The sequence below is a fragment of the Rissa tridactyla genome, chromosome 7, assembly GCF_028500815.1.
Source record: "Rissa tridactyla isolate bRisTri1 chromosome 7, bRisTri1.patW.cur.20221130, whole genome shotgun sequence".
Taxonomy (NCBI): domain Eukaryota; kingdom Metazoa; phylum Chordata; class Aves; order Charadriiformes; family Laridae; genus Rissa; species Rissa tridactyla.
Genome location: NC_071472.1, coordinates 46,164,033 through 46,181,143, shown reverse-complemented (window position 1 = coordinate 46,181,143; position 17,111 = coordinate 46,164,033). Strand labels below are relative to the sequence as shown.

General features: G+C 42.0%; 1 protein-coding gene across 6 annotated transcripts in view; it reads left to right on the top strand.

Moving 5' to 3' along the window:
* AUTS2 (activator of transcription and developmental regulator AUTS2) overlaps positions 1-17,111 on the top strand; it is a 798,248-nt gene that overhangs the window by 538,773 nt on the left and 242,364 nt on the right. For all 6 annotated transcript variants that reach the window (XM_054210341.1, XM_054210344.1, XM_054210343.1 and 3 more), the window contains one exon: positions 12,806-12,835. In XM_054210341.1, coding sequence (XP_054066316.1) covers positions 12,806-12,835 — 30 coding nt within the window. The remainder of the gene's footprint in view (positions 1-12,805; positions 12,836-17,111) is intronic.

Genomic DNA, 17,111 nt, shown 5'->3' with positions numbered 1-17,111 from the left:
CAGCCCTTCAGAATTTGTGCAGCAGGGAATGGAGTTAGCCTGAATTGCTGGATAATAGGAGGTCGAAAGCATTAACAAGCTAGCCGTGGAACTTAGGGTGGAAAACTGTGGATGTTTAGGGATGTATAAATTCACATAATTTAAGGCAATGAGGGTATGATCTGCTGTGACCTCCTGTATAGCACAGGCCATATGATCTCCACTAATTAATTTTACTGCCTTGAGTACAGTAACTCTGATGGAACAAGGGCACAAAATTTAGGCAAGGTTTTAATTTTTCATTTATTTTTTTCAATTAGGGAAAATCTTCCTGGTTTTTAAGTGAATAATAAGAAATTATTCCCCACTTTTTTAAAAAAGCACCAGTCTAAATTTATCTGGCTTTTACCCATTGCATCTTGTTGTTCACTTGCTTTTTTAGGTTGAAGATAAAGCCTACAGAGGTTTTTGTGAAGAGAGCATGTTTGAAATCTCAGAGCCTTCCTATTACTAAATTTTCAAAAGAGATGAGAATCGAACTTCCAATCGTTCGGCGTCTACAGTCTATAAAATAGAGGGAGCCTCTCCCTCTCTAAAAAGTCCCCTGTGAAATTCCAGGGCTCTGTATTCATAGACAGCATCTCGGGAGAAAGCAATGAATTTCCATGCTCTATCTAATCTGTCTCAAAACTGTACATCACAGGCCGAGCAGTTTAAAATTCCTTTGTGCATGCTGTTCCAGGTGCAGGGGGTTTGCCTGGGATCGTGCAGACAGAAACCCGGTGTGGATTTTTGCCTGTGGGATAGCGGTGACCATGAAGATGAGAGACGTGAAGCTTCTGCTCCTTCTAGGCCTCCCATGGCTGCCCATATTCCCAGGCAGATGTGGTTTGCAGGAGGCACCCCCTTCTATTTCCGTGTCTCCCTTCTTTCTTGACAAAAGGCTTAATGGGAAGTCCTGTGTTTGACATTCAGGATGTCTTCTGGCCCTTCGGCGGGGTTCCCCTTTGGAAGAGATAATTTCCAACAGTATGAAGTCTCAGTACCGTGCAGCTGAAAAAGGAACGTCGTAGTGACACTCAGCGCTGCGTTAGCCGCAGCCCTGCTTAAACACAGTTGTCGCTGATGAAACTCTTGCATTTTCCAAGACTCGCCCGGACAAGGATAATTTTTCTGAACACTGTGCTAAAAGCCAGCTATTCAAAGCAATACCTTACTTTGGCCGTGCCACGTAATTTGTCACTGCTGATAACAGTCATGGAGTCTGTGATACCGTTTACGATACGGGAGTTTGTATCACCTCGCTCTGGTGGTAGGTTAATGCAGCAGTGAAAAAACCAAACCAAGCATCTCTCTTATACCCCTGTTAGAAGTGCATTGGTGGTAAACTGAGGGGCTGGTTCTCCCATGAAAATGGCTCCTAAACCAGAGGTTTGGGTCTTATCTGAAGCCCTCACGTTTCTGCTGTAAGTATAACCATATAGTTGAGCCCTGCGAGTCCCAGGTTTTTTACTGTGTTTTTTTTTTACAGTGCTGCGGAAGGCAATGTCGGAATAATAGCTTTTTCTCAAAAGAGAGGAGGCACACCCGGGTTTAGGGCTGGTTACAAGAGGTCATCAGGGAGATGGAGCTGGAGGAGCCAGCCGAGAGAGCCGGTTAGAAGCAGCCCGTACCCGCGTGGGCTGTTTAGACACGCTGAGGTACCACTTCTGTTCGATCATCCCCAGCGGTGGGTGATCTGTTGGATAGCATCCCCCTGACTATGAATAGTCTCACTTTTTCTCAGCCATTCCATGAATAACAAACGGTTGAGTCCAGCTGATAAATCAGGGCTATACAATTATGCTTACCTCTAAATAGAGAAATGCAACTCCTGTTTTAAATTCAATTATTATAATTGCAGCATTCTGAAAAAAAACTCTAATACATTCATTTCCTAATAAGAGATTACAGGTTCCAAATTACAGCATCGTGTATGTCAAAACAGGAAATTTGAGGCAGGCAGGCCAAAGTGTGCCATTGTCTTTAGAATTTCTATTTACTTGCCGTAGATTTAGAATAATCCTTGTCTTCCCTCAGGTCTAGCACAGACAATTTATAAATTGTAGAAAAATGATAAAGGCAGCAATAAATAATAATAATAATAATATATAACAACTGTGCGAGTGATGAATTCTAAAACAGAGAGTGGAAAAGGGAATGAACCCACAGCACAGAAGCCAGATTACAGGGCTGAGTACAGTCTGAGTTATTTTTCTGGCATTATGACAATGAGGAACATTTATGGGAGTTTGCAAACAGCTTACAACACAAATCATTTTGTTTCAGGTTATATTTATAGGGCTTAGTTAAGAGTTTTTTAGTATCCATTAAAATCCAATGTTCAGAGGTTTATGGCTCAGCTGTTAAGGTCTTATCCCTAAGGATCAATTGTTTTGGGTTGTTTGGGGAATTATTATTATTTATACAATTCAGTTTAAATTGTTTAGCCTAATGTAAAGATACAGAGCTCAAAAGCTAAAGAGTTCTTGTTGTTTGGGAAGGAAGAGAAGGGATGGCGTTTTAGTCTTTATTTTTTGTTTCAGATAGTATTTCTACAACTATTTTATCTTACAAATCAGTTGAATCTCTCTTCATGTGTGTTTCAGTAGCCATTTTGTGCTCAGAGTTGCTGCAGCCTGTAAAAGAGAACAAACCCTGTGCGATGTTATTGATATTGTATTGCTGTTTCTTTGTGTGCGTTTCTGTAATTTAAAATAAAAATAATTTTCGATTGAAATGATACAATTTGCTATAGGTCATGCTGTTTAGTGGGTGGAAGATGAGATCTACATTGAAAATAGGCATGATTTGTCTAGGGCCTGATCCAGGTCTTAATGCTTTCTTCTTCTTTATTTCTTCTATTTACTAAGATCACAGTTCTCTAAGAAAAATGCCTTATTATCCTGCACACTTTATAAACACTTATAGTGAAAAGTAACCAAATCCTAAGGAGCGTACCATTTAAATAGCCCAAAGAGATGAAAAGTAGAGGCTCGACAGCAGAAGAGACTAAGTGACTTGCCTGAGGTGACACTGATAGCCAGTGACAGAGGTGGGTCTTCCCAGTCCTAGCCCAAAGCTATCTTTCCTCCATCATGTTGCTTTTCAACCTAACTGAAGTATTTTTGGTGAGAGGTGAGTCAGATTCAAAGAATATTACTGGATCACTACCAGTTAGGTAGCTACGGAGGGTTAAGAACCTGACACAGAGGGAAAAGGTTAAATAAGATATCTGATAGTTGCCTTTCATAAACAAACACAGGAGCATTTGAGCCAAATGAACTGTGTATTTTGAGAAAGGATATTTTAAATTCTTAAAATGCACCTTTCTGTGGAATTAATACAGTGGCTGTTCTTATTTAAATCTTTTTCCATTGTATCAAGCTTCCGTTGTGGCAGTATTTCCTAGCTGTTTCTTGTGTAATTCTAAATATTCATGACATTAATTCTATTTAAGTCCTGTGCTGTTATCTGAGACAAAATGTCAACATTTTTATGACAAACTACTGTATCCATTGCATACGGTGGAAGGTTCCCCAAGGAACTTGTTTGCTGTGGCTGACTATCAAGCTCTGATTGAAAATCTGATTGACACCAATAGATGCATGGTGGTTCTCATTTCCCCATTTAAAATGATCCAAATGGCTCAATAGCCATCCAAGATCTATAGAGTCTTTTTAGCCTGTACATAATTCATCATCTCAATTATTGTGCTTTTTTAACCTCTAATTTTGGAATATCAGAACTTTTCCATCGGGTCTACGGAATGTTCCATTACTCTATTGTTGCCCTTTCCTCTCGCGTTGCAATCACACAGGACCCTAACTTCCTTTTGGGCCCTGGAGAAGCATCTTTTCATCCTCTTTGCTTCCTGCCACAACCCTTTTTGTGGATGATTCTTTTTACTTTTTACTTGGCTGTATGAACCGTAAGCTCTGGACCTTCCAAGACCTGTAACAGTCAGCTACATGCAGAAGAAAACAAGTGGCTGCCTCCAACCTATTGATTCTGTTTTCAAAGTTAACTCGGCCCTCGCTTAGTTTTTTGTCTTGTCATTTCTATTTCTGGCAGTGATGAAGAAAGGGAGAAACTCTCAGACCCCACGCTGTGAATGTAAAGCTGACAGTAAAAAAAACATTTAAGAGGAGTTCTCTGTGAGATGCTGAGGTCAAAATTTGGCCATCTGGCAGTTAGGAATAGACATGTGTGAAGGCACGCCAGGCACCTGCTGACGGCAGATCTGCAATAGCAAAGTCTTCAAAGGTTTGCTTGCTGCTTCTCAGCCATTGCATGGGTTTCATTTGTAGCTTCTCTTATCGAGCACAATTTCTAAATGAGGATGGTTGCTTCACTTTAAGGACGTACAAATGACTTGCCCTCACCTGTCAAGCATGATCCTTGTATTTTACCAGGCCCATTATGAACGCAATCTTTCTGTCGAAAATTTGCATACCTCCTTTCTTGAAAAGTAATGACAGCAATTTCTTTCCCTCCGCTCACTTTCTGAGTGTCTCATTTAACAGCACCTGTGAAACCGACAGGCGCAGAGATGAGAAGTGAAAGAGAGCAGTTGATTAAATCATCATCAAGTCGGGCCTCAGAAAGTCAATTCTGCTTCCCGTCTGCAATGATATCCTTTTATCTTAAAGTAATGAGCTATGGCACTTTTGCATCGGGTAATGCGATAAGTTCTATTAGCATGTTCCATTTGCTTCACAAGCAAGGGCAAGTCATTTCAGCAAGCTCATATCACTGCAATCAAAGCAATTGGCTTCACAGGCAGAGAAGAAAGAGGAAAGGCTCAGGGTGATTTTTATGGATCACAACACAGTGGAAAAAATAGATTCTTGTATTATTTTAACCCGTAACATGCTTTGCTTCTTGTCCATCAGGATATTTTGATTTCATTAGCTTGTAAGTACCTGGAAGACTCAAATTCCAAACTGAACTCTCGAGCTAAGAGCAGGAGTTATGAAAAATAGGAATCTTTTCTTATACAGATACACTGGCTAATGCGCTATTAGGCACTGACTTCATTAAACACTGATTAGTTTAAGTCTTTGCTATTGACTTAGTCCGCCAGTATAAATGCACATTTTTATTATTATTTACTAGTATTTATTTTTGAACCCTGACAAAGTACTTGTCAGTCGAGAGGATGCTAAAAATGACATGACACACTGCAAACTGTCGTCATCAGTTGAGAGGATGCTAAAAATAACATTACACACTGCAAATTGTCTACAGCCAGAAAGGCGGGTAAGGAGGCAGCAAATGTACATCCAGAGTCCCAGAGGCAAAGGCAAGTAGTCATTTTTTCATACAGAGTGTTGAGGAACTGAGGCAGGGAGTTCAGGTTTCTATTGCAAAAGATAACGACTTCCTAAAATGAAGGCTGGGTTGTGTGTGTGGCCAAGAGCTGCTTGGTGCCCACTTAGTCTAGTGGAATTCAGATGCCTGACTTGCAGCAGGCACTTTCTGAAGATGCTGAGCTGAGTAACTCGTGGCATCGTTAGCTTTCTAATGGTACATCTGGAAAGCGCATTTAATCTTCCACTGACATTGGTAGGAGCATCGTCCTGTTCTTTGGGGAGGGCTGGATTGGGCCTTAAGCACTTGTGGGATCATTGAGCAATGACACCGTAAGGAAGCCATCGGGAGGGATGGCTGGGGAAAAGGAGTTGCACTTTTCCAATAACTTTCCAGTCTCAGCTCAGTTTCCAGGGAGCAAAAGAAAATGTGTTTCTGACAGGGTTGGTTTCTCTTCAGCCTTCTCTGGGGCTGTGCCTGGAGGTGCCTGAGGATGTCGGTGGCGTGTTTCCCGTGGGTGACATGGAGCCCCGGGCAGATGGCCAGGACAGAGGGCTGCTGCTCTGTCCCCGGCAGCCCTCAGGCAGCCCCCGCAGGCCCTGCTGCCTTCCCAGCCGTGCACAGGAAGCCTCCCGGTCTCTCCCGTTCGCACATAGCTACTAGCCTTCCCTTCGAGAGATCTCTCTGGGAATACAGGGATTGACACAACCGAATCAAGCCTCAAAATAGGACTCATGCTTCACTGTCTTTCTGGAGCGAAATCCCCTTTTGCTTTACAAATAAGCTCCCTGTGGTTTACCAGGAGTATGTAAACCACCCAGCAGTTGCCAAGGATATATACACATCCTATATAAATATAAAGTGGATCATCTTTATCGTAGATAGTAATGCAATCTGGCGTTTCCATTTTAATACTCAAAATATAATTATGTCTTATCGAACCATTGTTTTGTTGACGGTAGAGCTAGGAGGAGCCACTTACTGTGTCATTTTGCTATATAAAATAATCATAAAAGTCCTGTCTGTGCGGAATTAAAAAGAGTTGTAGCTGGAAGTGTTTCGAAGTTCTGAATATTTTTCCTGTAAGGGGCCAAGATAACTTTAAATGTCCAAGACTGATACATTTCATCTGAAGTGAAGTAGTTTGGATAAAATGGAATTCAGATAAGAGGTCAACATTGCAATCTTTTGTCCAGACTAAGGTAATTTGTGTAAAATGGGACTTTTCTGTGAATAATCCGTAATTTTAGCTTTTGAGAAAGCAGATCTTAAACTTCTCAGACCATCTCTGTTTCAGAGTCATTCCTTACAGTGAATCACTGTGGATAATGGTGAAGAATTGCTGAGCAGACTGTGATGTTAACCAATTTGCGAGATGCTATATATAAGATTCCTTGGCAAGGAGCTCCATGCTGAATGCTACTTGCAGGCAGAGTCGGAGATAGGAAAGAAAAAAAGTGAAATTCTTGCTCTTAGTTTCTTTGTGACTCTGCCTGTCTCCATTTCGTCAATTAGAAAATTGCCCATTTATTCCCTGTCTGTGTCTCCTTTCATCTAGGAGATGTTTTTTTCTCCTTTTTTCTTGGAAGCAAAGGTCTAATTGTACAGCTAAAATATCATCTCTGCCCTTTCCAGGGCTCTCAGTTTGTCCTTGGTGGATAGATGGACAAGAATATTGTAAATGCCAGTGTGAACATGGCTGAGGTCTGGGTTTTCCCTCATTTCCTTCAGATTTCTTTTCAGCAGATAGATGAGTAGAATCACTTTGTTCAGTGCTGGCGTTTCAGCAGCACTGACTCCTTTGGTGGCAATGATAAATGGATCCAAGATATGAAATAGCTGTTCCAGCAAAGTCCATTGAGCAGAATAGAGAACAATGCCCTCCTCAATGTCATTGTACGTGATATATTCAATGATTGCCACTTTTTGCACAAGAATGTGTTCAATCAGCAAGGTACATAGAAATCCATGGTGTTGCTTCAGCCTGAATGAGCTGGTGAGGTGGCACAGACCTTTACTCAGCTTGATTTGCACCAGACTCTCTCAAGCTATCAAAATGGGCTCAAATTATAGCTGTAACCTCATAGGGTGTCTGATTTTTGAAATGTGGCATCGGGATCAGTCTCATTCTGCGGGTGCTGCGGGAGGCGTGCTGTGCATTTTAACTTGGGCTCTCTCCAGCTGGGGCGGGGGATTTGGGAGGTACAGCTAATCTTTAGCCCGGTCCTCGGTGTTCCTTTTCTTATACAAAACACAGCGGCAATTAAACCTCAAATGGGAATTGGAAAGTTCTTCTTCCACTTCCCACTGCAGTTATACGTTTGCATACTCCATATTGCAGGGAATGCATCTTATGCTTTCACAACCCGGGCTGACGGCAGTTATTTAGAAGGTTTTAGCTGGGGCAGAAAGAAGAGCTTTCTTTTTTGTTGGTACGAAGACCTTACGAGTTTGTACGTTCCCTCCTCACCTTGGGGTGATTTTAGGAACAGCTATTTGAATTTTCACTGCAGGACAGGTATGAAAATGCGAGTGTGTGGGTTACTGATTCTGATGAGCACGTCTTGAGCGTGCAGTTGTAGAAAAGCTGCAAAAGGAAGCTTCAACACTTGGCACCTGTGTGTCAAGTGACGTGGTGGCTGGTAGCCTGCGCATTTCCGTTATTAAAGGTGTTCAAACAGTTTAAGTGATAGCTATGGCCACTTTGAGCAAGTTATTGTCAGTCTGGTCTCGTTATGACCCCTAATTACATAGAAATTAGAAGCAACCTTAACATTTCCATATGTCCTCTAAGAATTCTATCTTTGGAGCTAGTTTTGAGCGAGCTTTCTATGTCCCTTGCTTTGGATTTGCTTTGTAGTGCTGTAGGTCCTTTGGGAGATCTGTTAAGAGTCCCTTCTGCCAAGTCCAAGTCTTTCCAAAGCGTAAAATAGCCATTTCGAAGAATCCTTCCTCTGAGGGGCCCATCAGGCTGTGGTTTGAAAAGATCTCACAGCATTTTGTGCCATGCTCATTTCAAAACTTGGCCGTCCGTGGGAGCTGTGGGTGCTCAGCAGTTTCGCTAATCTGCCTTGTGTTTCAGTGCCTGAACGAGAGTTAAGGGCTGGTTGCTTGGGTGGGTTTTCCATAATGTAGGCCAGCTTTTGGAAATTTGGCTCCGGGCTCTTCTCAGGGCTGGCCCCGAGTGACTGTAATCAGTCACGACTTGTGTTCAGTACGGAGAGAGTAAATGCCTTGAGCCTGAGAATCGGAGGAAGAAGCCGTTGTTTGTTCAGGTGTAAAATGTGTCTGCAGCCTCCTTGTCCTGATTTGTCACATTATCACTTGCAGCTTCCAGTGAAGCTAGTGGCAGTTATCCCAAAATCAGGTCATGCTATCTCTGAACGATATTTTGGATTCATAGTTATTTACAGAATATTCCGGTGCAGCGTGTGCACAGAGCCATGGTTTCCTGAAAGAAGACATGGGAGAACACTGACAAATTATCTTTTTGTAATAGGCACAAAATACTGAAACTCGACCCAAAGCAGGCGGCCAGTACAAAGCATTTGCATCACTGCAATTCCAAAACAGTCTGGTGCTCCGAGAACCACAAAGCACTTAAATCATTCTACTTTTTTCTGTTGCCCCGGGAGGTAGAGAAATGCTGGCGGAATTGAGGAATTGAGCAAGCAGAGCAGACCCAAGTCTTCAAATTGACCAGTAATTCTGAATAATCAACTGCACGGTTGGCAGCTTTGGTTTCCAAAACCTGTTCTCCAGAAGCAGTTAGCATTAAGCCTGTAAAAGATGGAAACACCTTGTGCTTTAGCACCTCTGGGAAGAAAATGCATCCAAAAATGTAAATCAGAGCAAGGGCCACTAGGGGATGTGTGTGCAAGAGCAGTGCCCAGAGTGCCTGTACAGCAAAGGAGTCTCGGGCACGGGAAGAACGTACAGTTGCTCCAATTCCGTTTCCAGCCTGAGCAGCAAACCTCTTCCTTCTTCTGCAAGTCTTTGTGGAGTTACCCCTCCACATAAATCGTCTGATTCTTTCCATGAACCAGAGGATATCCACGTACTTAATCCTCAGGGAAAATTCAGCTTAGCGTGGATGTGCGAAACATGCACATACGAAGCACACGCCTGCACACAAACACGCACGTGTACGTACTGCAGGTAAATACAACCCCAGTGCAGTGCATGAAGCCCTTTCCTCCCATCCCTCCTCTTTTTCTTTCATACAGCTTGTCCATAAAATTCCACTGTTGGAACAGGACAGCGCTGCTGGACGGTGGGTCTCCTTCCCTTGCGCCCCACCAACAAAACCTCTTTATGAGTGAAATAGATGCCTTGTGTGTGCAGGACTCCCGGCATTTTAGGAAGCGTATCTGGAGCCAGGCTAGGCAAACGTTAGGAGCTGTTTGCTGAGTGCATTTATTGCCTTTGCATAATTTATGAGCTGGAGGGGTTTGACCATCATTCGTCTCTGCCAGAGGCTGGCACCGAGGGCTCTGGAGGATGGAGCTGTAAATTGGATGGTGCGCTCCTGCTGAGCTCCCAGCAAAGTCCTCGGGTCAGTGTGGGAATTTAATACCAGGAATGGAACTGTTTTCTCAGAGTGCCATGTGGGCCTCCGTGCAGCAGAGGCTTTTTTGGCAGCCACAGTGACTGGCCAAATCGCGAAGCTGTCAGTCACTGGGCATGTTGTGAAGGGAGCCTGAGCATTTTTAATCGGCTTGGCATCCGTGCTGCTTCCATAATGGACACCAGTAGGTCTCAGTCCTTCGCCATATGCTTAACTCTGGAGACAAGGTGCTTCTGGGTATAGCAGTAATTATTTGATGTGGAATTAAGCAGACCTTGAAATTAGAACTGGACTGTCGGAAAGCAGGAGGCTTAACACTTTGATGGAAATAACTTCCCAGCGACATCGCTCTGTGCACTTTCTCTGCAGATTCACTCAGATGCGGGTAACTGTTTTGCTGGCAAATTCAGATGTCACTGCTGGCAAGCACTCTTCTCCCCAAGCACCTCCACGCTGCAGAAAACACAAAACCCTGAGCTCTTTCCAAGCTTATGAGTCGGGAAAAGCTTAATCCACAGCGGAGGAGAGATTCCTTAAAGCGAACAAAAAATGGTGGGGGAAGGAGAGGCTGCAAAGCGCTGTGACGGCAGCGGGGTCACGGGACACGTGCCCGTGTGCCCCAACCACGGGAGCAGGCGGCATGTTAAAACCCTCTGAACCCTGCTGCTGAAAGGGAATCATTCTTGCCTGCTTCTATATCCACTTCTTTGCCCCCTTTTCTTTCTCCTTTGGGATTCAAGTATTGCAATTGGGACTTGTGTTGGAGTTTGTCTGGAGGGTGGGCAAGGGACACGAACAAATGGAGCAACCGGTTCTGGTCTCCCTGTTTTGAAACACAGGAGATGTGTCATACATTAAAGTGCATCCCAACATATAGAGCAACGCAGGGATCCCAGAGCCGCTGGGCCCTCCTGGCTGTAACCAGGCAGTGGAAGAAAGTGCTGTAGCCCGAAAGCTGGATTTTTCCAACAACTGTAAAATAGAGATAGTAAATGGGAATTCTTTGTGACATGCTGTGATTTTCATGGATGAAAACCCATGTTCGCTTTTTAGGACATGTAGGGCCTTGCTTTGCAAACGCGTTTTTGCAAACATTTGCAGCTCATACCAAAATCTCATACGTGTAGTCACGCTGAAGTCAAAAATGCATAATATTTACAGGGTAAGAATATAGGTACTTCATATAAATACCATACTGTTCTAGAAATGTGCAGTTTTCCTCTTGTCAGTTAAGTACGCTCTCTTCATTAACTTGATCATCGTTTGAGGGTTTCAAATTCCAAGCTGAAACTGTCTCATATCTTCATGTTCCATCTCCTTTATTTGTTACCAGAGTATTTAGGTGCTACTAGTGCTATATGAATAATTTCCATTATTAAATAAATTTCACTTTCATCTCTGTTTGGAATTACCTGAAACAGATTGCAGTTTTATCTAATTTTTGCTTTATTTTAAATTATTAGGAAGATACCTAGAAATAGTTCTTAGCTTTAATTTGTTAGTACGTAGCTCATTGGTGTGGGGAAGGCACCTTTTCACCCCCTGTACCGATGAAGACGAGGAAAAAGCCAGTGAAACAGAAAAGTTATAATTAAAGAACACATAGAAGATGACTTGATTTGTGCAAATCAAATGCATACGTTTGTGGGTGTATATGGCTACGTCTAGTCACATTCCACTGTGTGGAATGTTAACCTTTGGGATCCACAAAATATAACTCATTTCAACGCAATTTGGTTGTCTTATGAAAATACTCAAAGACACATAAAATGACAGAAATGTGTGAAGGGCTGGGGTGACTGCTGCAGTGACGTGACACGAGCAGCCAGTCCTTGATTCTTTGGTGAATCTTATACTTTCCTTCAAAACAAGTTCATCCGTCAACAATTATAGAGTCCTCTAGAATTTAGACAAAAAACAACACAGAAGGAGATGTTTGCCTCGTTCTTCTACTCCGGAGGAAGCCAAGTGTGACCACTCCATAGTTACCCTGAATTACCTGGGATGAATCAGCCCGGGTCTAAGAAAGCAGCAGCTAGGTGTGAGTCAGTCGAGCCTTGCAGTCCTATTTCCAGCACAGCTTTTGTACTTCTAGCAAATGTAAGCGTGGTTTGGGTTTCTGATGCTTATCTGTACTGAAGCTTGATTCATCTAGTCCTGTTGCATTTCTACAATAGTAAAAGTTATTACAAAATTGAGCAATGGCACTTGATAAGTAACAAGACTCACTAGTGTTACTGTTTAGCTGTTTATAGTATTGGAAGTGTATTGGAAGCGTATTCAATAGTATTATACTCTTGAATTGTAGAGAACCTCAATGAGTCAATTAATTGGCACGCTCTCGTTTCCGCTGTGATCTCTGACTTCTTGAGTTGGGCACCTGTAAGCAAAGCCAGAGAGCGAGCCCAAGTAGTCCTGCAGTAAAACGGGAGCCTTGCAGATGCTTCTCTTGTGGAGTAGGCAAACCTAAGCCATTCCATAGCCTCCTGTCCGAGAAGCCTTTGAACCCACGTATTGGCAAGCAGCATGAGAAATACTGTCCCTCAAAAGAAAACAAAACAGCCCTCTAATATTGTTTTTCTTCTTCCCTGGTCTGGTTTTGGACTCCTGAATGTGCTCATGTACCATCAGCTCCTGTCCATGTGACTTGATCTAACGGAGGGCATCGCAAATGGCTTTTGTTCTTTTCAGTGCGATTTTTTCATAAGTCAAACATACAAATGTATTGTCTCCAACAACAGCGTGGGGGAAAATTCCCTCCTGTACAGTAATTGAGCTTTTTCCTAAAGGTATCAGACTTGATGCCACAGGGTTTATGAGGGTTTCAGCCATCTTGTTCATAGAAATATTTTTTTTTTGCTGTGGCAAGTTTCTCTTACGTGTTCTTTTTTCCTTTTTGTCTTTCAGTGTGACAGCGACAGTGATCAAGAAGAAAAGGTAAGAAAGGGAATCAGTATGGGAGCAAAAATAATTTGTTGGATTCACTTATTCCTATTATTCTGTTATTTATTCAAAGTTTCTTTTTGGATTGATCTAAAACATCTCTGTACAAAAGACTTTGTTTCCTGTAATTTAATTTTGGAATAGACCTCCAAGGAAAGAGAATTCTAATGAATATTTTGGGGGCTACACAATTCTTCTTCAAGCATATTGATGCCGCAGTTTGTGTGGGTTGTTTATGAACGCCGGTCTCAATGCCAGCCCTTTCTATGGCTACGTTTTCCCTTGGGAAGTTCTAACAGTAACCGAATATATTTGTAACCTTCACATTCGCACTTTTTAACAGTTTTTTAACCACTGTTATCGCCTGTTTTGCTTCTCTGCGAGGAAGGGTCTTCAAAGTCATATTGAAATGTTACAGTTGATATATATATATTTTTAGAAACAACGTTTGGAAAGTCTACATTAAGTCAAGTGACACAACTTTCTGATAATTTTCTCGGTAACTGTGGGTTTCTAAGTGGAAAAAGGGAAGAATGTCATGCTAAGAAGAGGCACTGATCTCTAATGCTTTTTATTGTTTAGAAGGCTAGTAGTAATGAAGAACTAATATTCACACTGATGCACATTTTTATGTCTTATTTTATGTTGTGAACAGACTAACATCTACTTTTCTTCTTTGGCAAGAATGGAAAAATAATTGCAGAAAAACTGGTCTAATATTTTTATTTCCAGGTTGGATTTTGCGAGTTTCATTTGTATGTTGAGCCTTAAGGGATGTTTTGATAATGTAATCACTTTTGCCTCCACTTTCACTGGATAAATTGAGGGGTGGAAGTTGGGGAAGGGTAAAATAATGTCAAAAAACATCATTCATATAATAATATTGGATTGTTTAGAATTTGATGAGTGGTTCTGTTACCTAGCTCCAAGTCAAGCCAAGAAGAGAGATGACCATGCTGGTATGCAGCTTATACAACAGAAAAGAACAAATACGTTGTAAAATCCACAAGGAAACAATGAATACAGAAATCACCTTTCCTTAATTTAATCGGTTTTCTACAGGATTTTGTAGCAGGAAGCACAGGAAATTTTCAAACCGCCAAAGCTTTGCCCTTCAGCTTTTTCAGTAATTTCCCAAGTAGAGATTTTTTTTTTTCCTCATGTTTCTTAATAATTTGCTAACTATGTTAAAGAACCACTGTTTACTTTGCACTGCAGTGATTTCCCTTTCATAAGGGAACTAATCACTGGAGTTAATCAGTGTGACAACAGAAAGGGGAGGTTTTGTTGGGTTTTTGCACAGAATATTAACCTGCACTTTTAGATATGAATTTTTAATGCATTACCATTACATTCCATCCTGTGAAGTGATTATTCATTTTCGGGATGTTCCGTATGCAGTGGAAGATGATAAACTGAATTTCAGCTCCTATGTTTATGGCACCCAGAACTAGAAGTGTAATTTCCTGCCAGTGCTGCATTTACAGAGCTAAACCTTGGCCAGTTTTATGGTATTTTTCTCTTCCAGCATGCCTATATAAAAAGGCAGAGAGGCAACTTTTTGGGACAGAGGCGGTGGTGTGCTGGTTCGGGGTGGTTTCCGCAACACAATAGAAGAGAGTCTCAAGATTGTACCTCACACAGAATATACCAGTACTTGTGTGGGAAGGATTCAAAATCCAGATGTGTATTTCATCTCTGTGATCTATATTTTGTCTTCCCTCTAATGAAATGAGATTAAGTGCAGATCCAAATATCCCTAATAATTTAGTGCTTTTCAAATCCCAGAACCAGACCCAGCTTTGAGTTTTATAGCTCAGGCCCAATTCTAAAAGATGACAGCTAACCCTGGTGTATTTATTCAGCCTGTGCTGGCAGCCCAGGCAAAGATCTAAAGGCCTTGTTCTGCTGTTAATTTGAATTCAGCATATGTAGCCTGTTATAAAATGCGAGACATCATCATTTGAGCAGGTCAAGCATATTCAGATGAAGACAAATGGTGCTTATTTGATTTTCTTAAAATCAGGAAATGAAAAAAGTGCTCTCTGGAGAAATCATGTTCTGCCTGACTTAGATGATAGACCAAGGCATGTACCCCAGATAAGAACAGGCGCTCGTCTTGCGGTTTTTATCTCTGAAGGACGGTCGGGACTGTCAGCTCGCTGACATGTGCATTATCCATGTCATTTTAAACAAAGTGACCTGTAGAAAAGTGCACTCTGCCGTGACATGATAATGGGCTGTTGGATGACAGGTAAAGTACACACTATAAAGGAGGCTGTGCGTTATTCCTTTGTTTAACTGACAAGTAGAAACTTCTTTTCTTCAGACAGGCAGGATCTTTTAGATCTCTTTCAATAGGACCCAGAAGATTTTGAATTCCTACTTTAAATAAAATACCATTTCGAGGACCAGAAATTCCTGTGAGCAAAACGCACTGGGAGAAGTGAGGGTGCCAAACCTCTTGTGCGAGAGGTTGATCGTTTCATAAATAGTGCTCAGCATCCTCAGTTTTCATTAATAACCCTAGGAGCTGAGGGTACTCAGCAGGATTAGAAGTTTTGAGATCCTTGACCCGAATGTCTTATATCATGATGAGGATATTAGCCTCCATCTGTGGAGCTGTTCTTGTAGCAAATTGTCAAATTGCTCTTGGTCAGTCCTAGGTCAATGTATTCTGAGGATTGTGGAGCTGTTCTCCTCCCACCAGAAGCATCTTTCCCTGAGATGTTTCTGGGAAGAGGGGATCTGCTTTTCTTAGGACCATCTCTGGCAGATTTTGATATCCCAAACTGTACAGGATATGTGGTATATTGCTGCAGAGGAATTCTGTACTTGGGGTTCAGAAAATGGAAAGGAAACAATTCTACTTCATTTAGGATCTTTGAGGGCAGACCCACACAGACCCTTCAGTGTGCCTGGGAAATAAGAGATCCATGAGAGGTATAAATAATGCAAGACAGATACATATTTCTACTAGAATAAATAAGACCTGGAATCCAGAAAGACAGACCAGTGCCTTTGAATAAAAAATGGCAGATCAGTATGATGAAAGGTGTGTGACAGATCAGGGTGGCTGGAAGACGAGTTGGTTCAAGCTTGACTAGACGGATCTCAGTAAAGTAGGAGAACGCAGAAAGGAGCAGGACCTGGGAAGCCAAGGAGCGGACGACTAGTGAGTGGTGACAGAGCAGGAAAAGTAATGTCTCCTAGGCTGTTAGTATTACTTTTTCCCCCACTTGAATATGTATCTATCTGGCTGCGTAAATCATTGTTGATATCTGATCTCTATTAGGTGATGGCTGTGGCTCCAATCCATCTTCCCTAGCCTTTAATTGGGAGCCAACAGACAGAGTCACTTTCTGTCTATGTCTGCCCTCAAATGAGACATTTCTCCAGAGGTTTCTCTGGAAGAAGAAACAAGGATATTTAATTGAAAAATGATGCAGCCCCTGCTTAGCAGTACTGTAGCTAAGGCTGTGTCAGCATCTCAATTTTAAATGACATGTTCTGGGTGGATAATTTATCTATTTATATAGATGCATGGTCCTTCATTCCAATTTGGCACACAGTACTGGACCAGAGCCTTCAAAGTGGGCATCTCCCTCTCCTGTTGCTAAAAAACCTGAAGAGGTAGTAAGTATGCCTGTGGAGGGAGGGTATATTTGGAAGACTTGCCTCAGAATGTGAAGCGCTAATTCTTAGAGAGATGTCATTTTCCATCCTGGGATCCTTTCAGCAAATGCCACTGGGATTTCTTACTGAATCAGAAAAAGTATGGATCCCAGGGGAACTCAGATTTTCTCCATTAAAAAGTCTGTCAGTCTTACTCTGTGAGCAGGTCTCCAGAGCTGGTAATCTAAAATTAGGGCAAGCTATTGCACAGCTGACAAACGTAAGCGCAACTGTATTATCCTCTGATAGCTAGACACAATCTTTAAAATTATACCCGTGGTAATTAATACAATGTTAAAAACCTAAGTGCAAACACATAGTTCATCTTCTGGAAATAAAAGGAAGTCCTGCTTTGAAAAGGTGTACAGACAGCTTTGATAAGGAAGTCAAGTGCTAAAGATGAGGTAAGGAGTAAGGTCCTTTGTTCTTCGCCATCTCTACCATTTCCTCTCGCCGCTTGGTTTAATTAGCCTGGTTTTAAAATTAAGGCTCAATCTGAGGCACTTTAGTGATTTTTCACTTCTTAGGAAAACATTTCATTGATCAAGGGGGACTGCTTTGCAATGTACAGAGTTACTTATGCCTGATTGAAGAG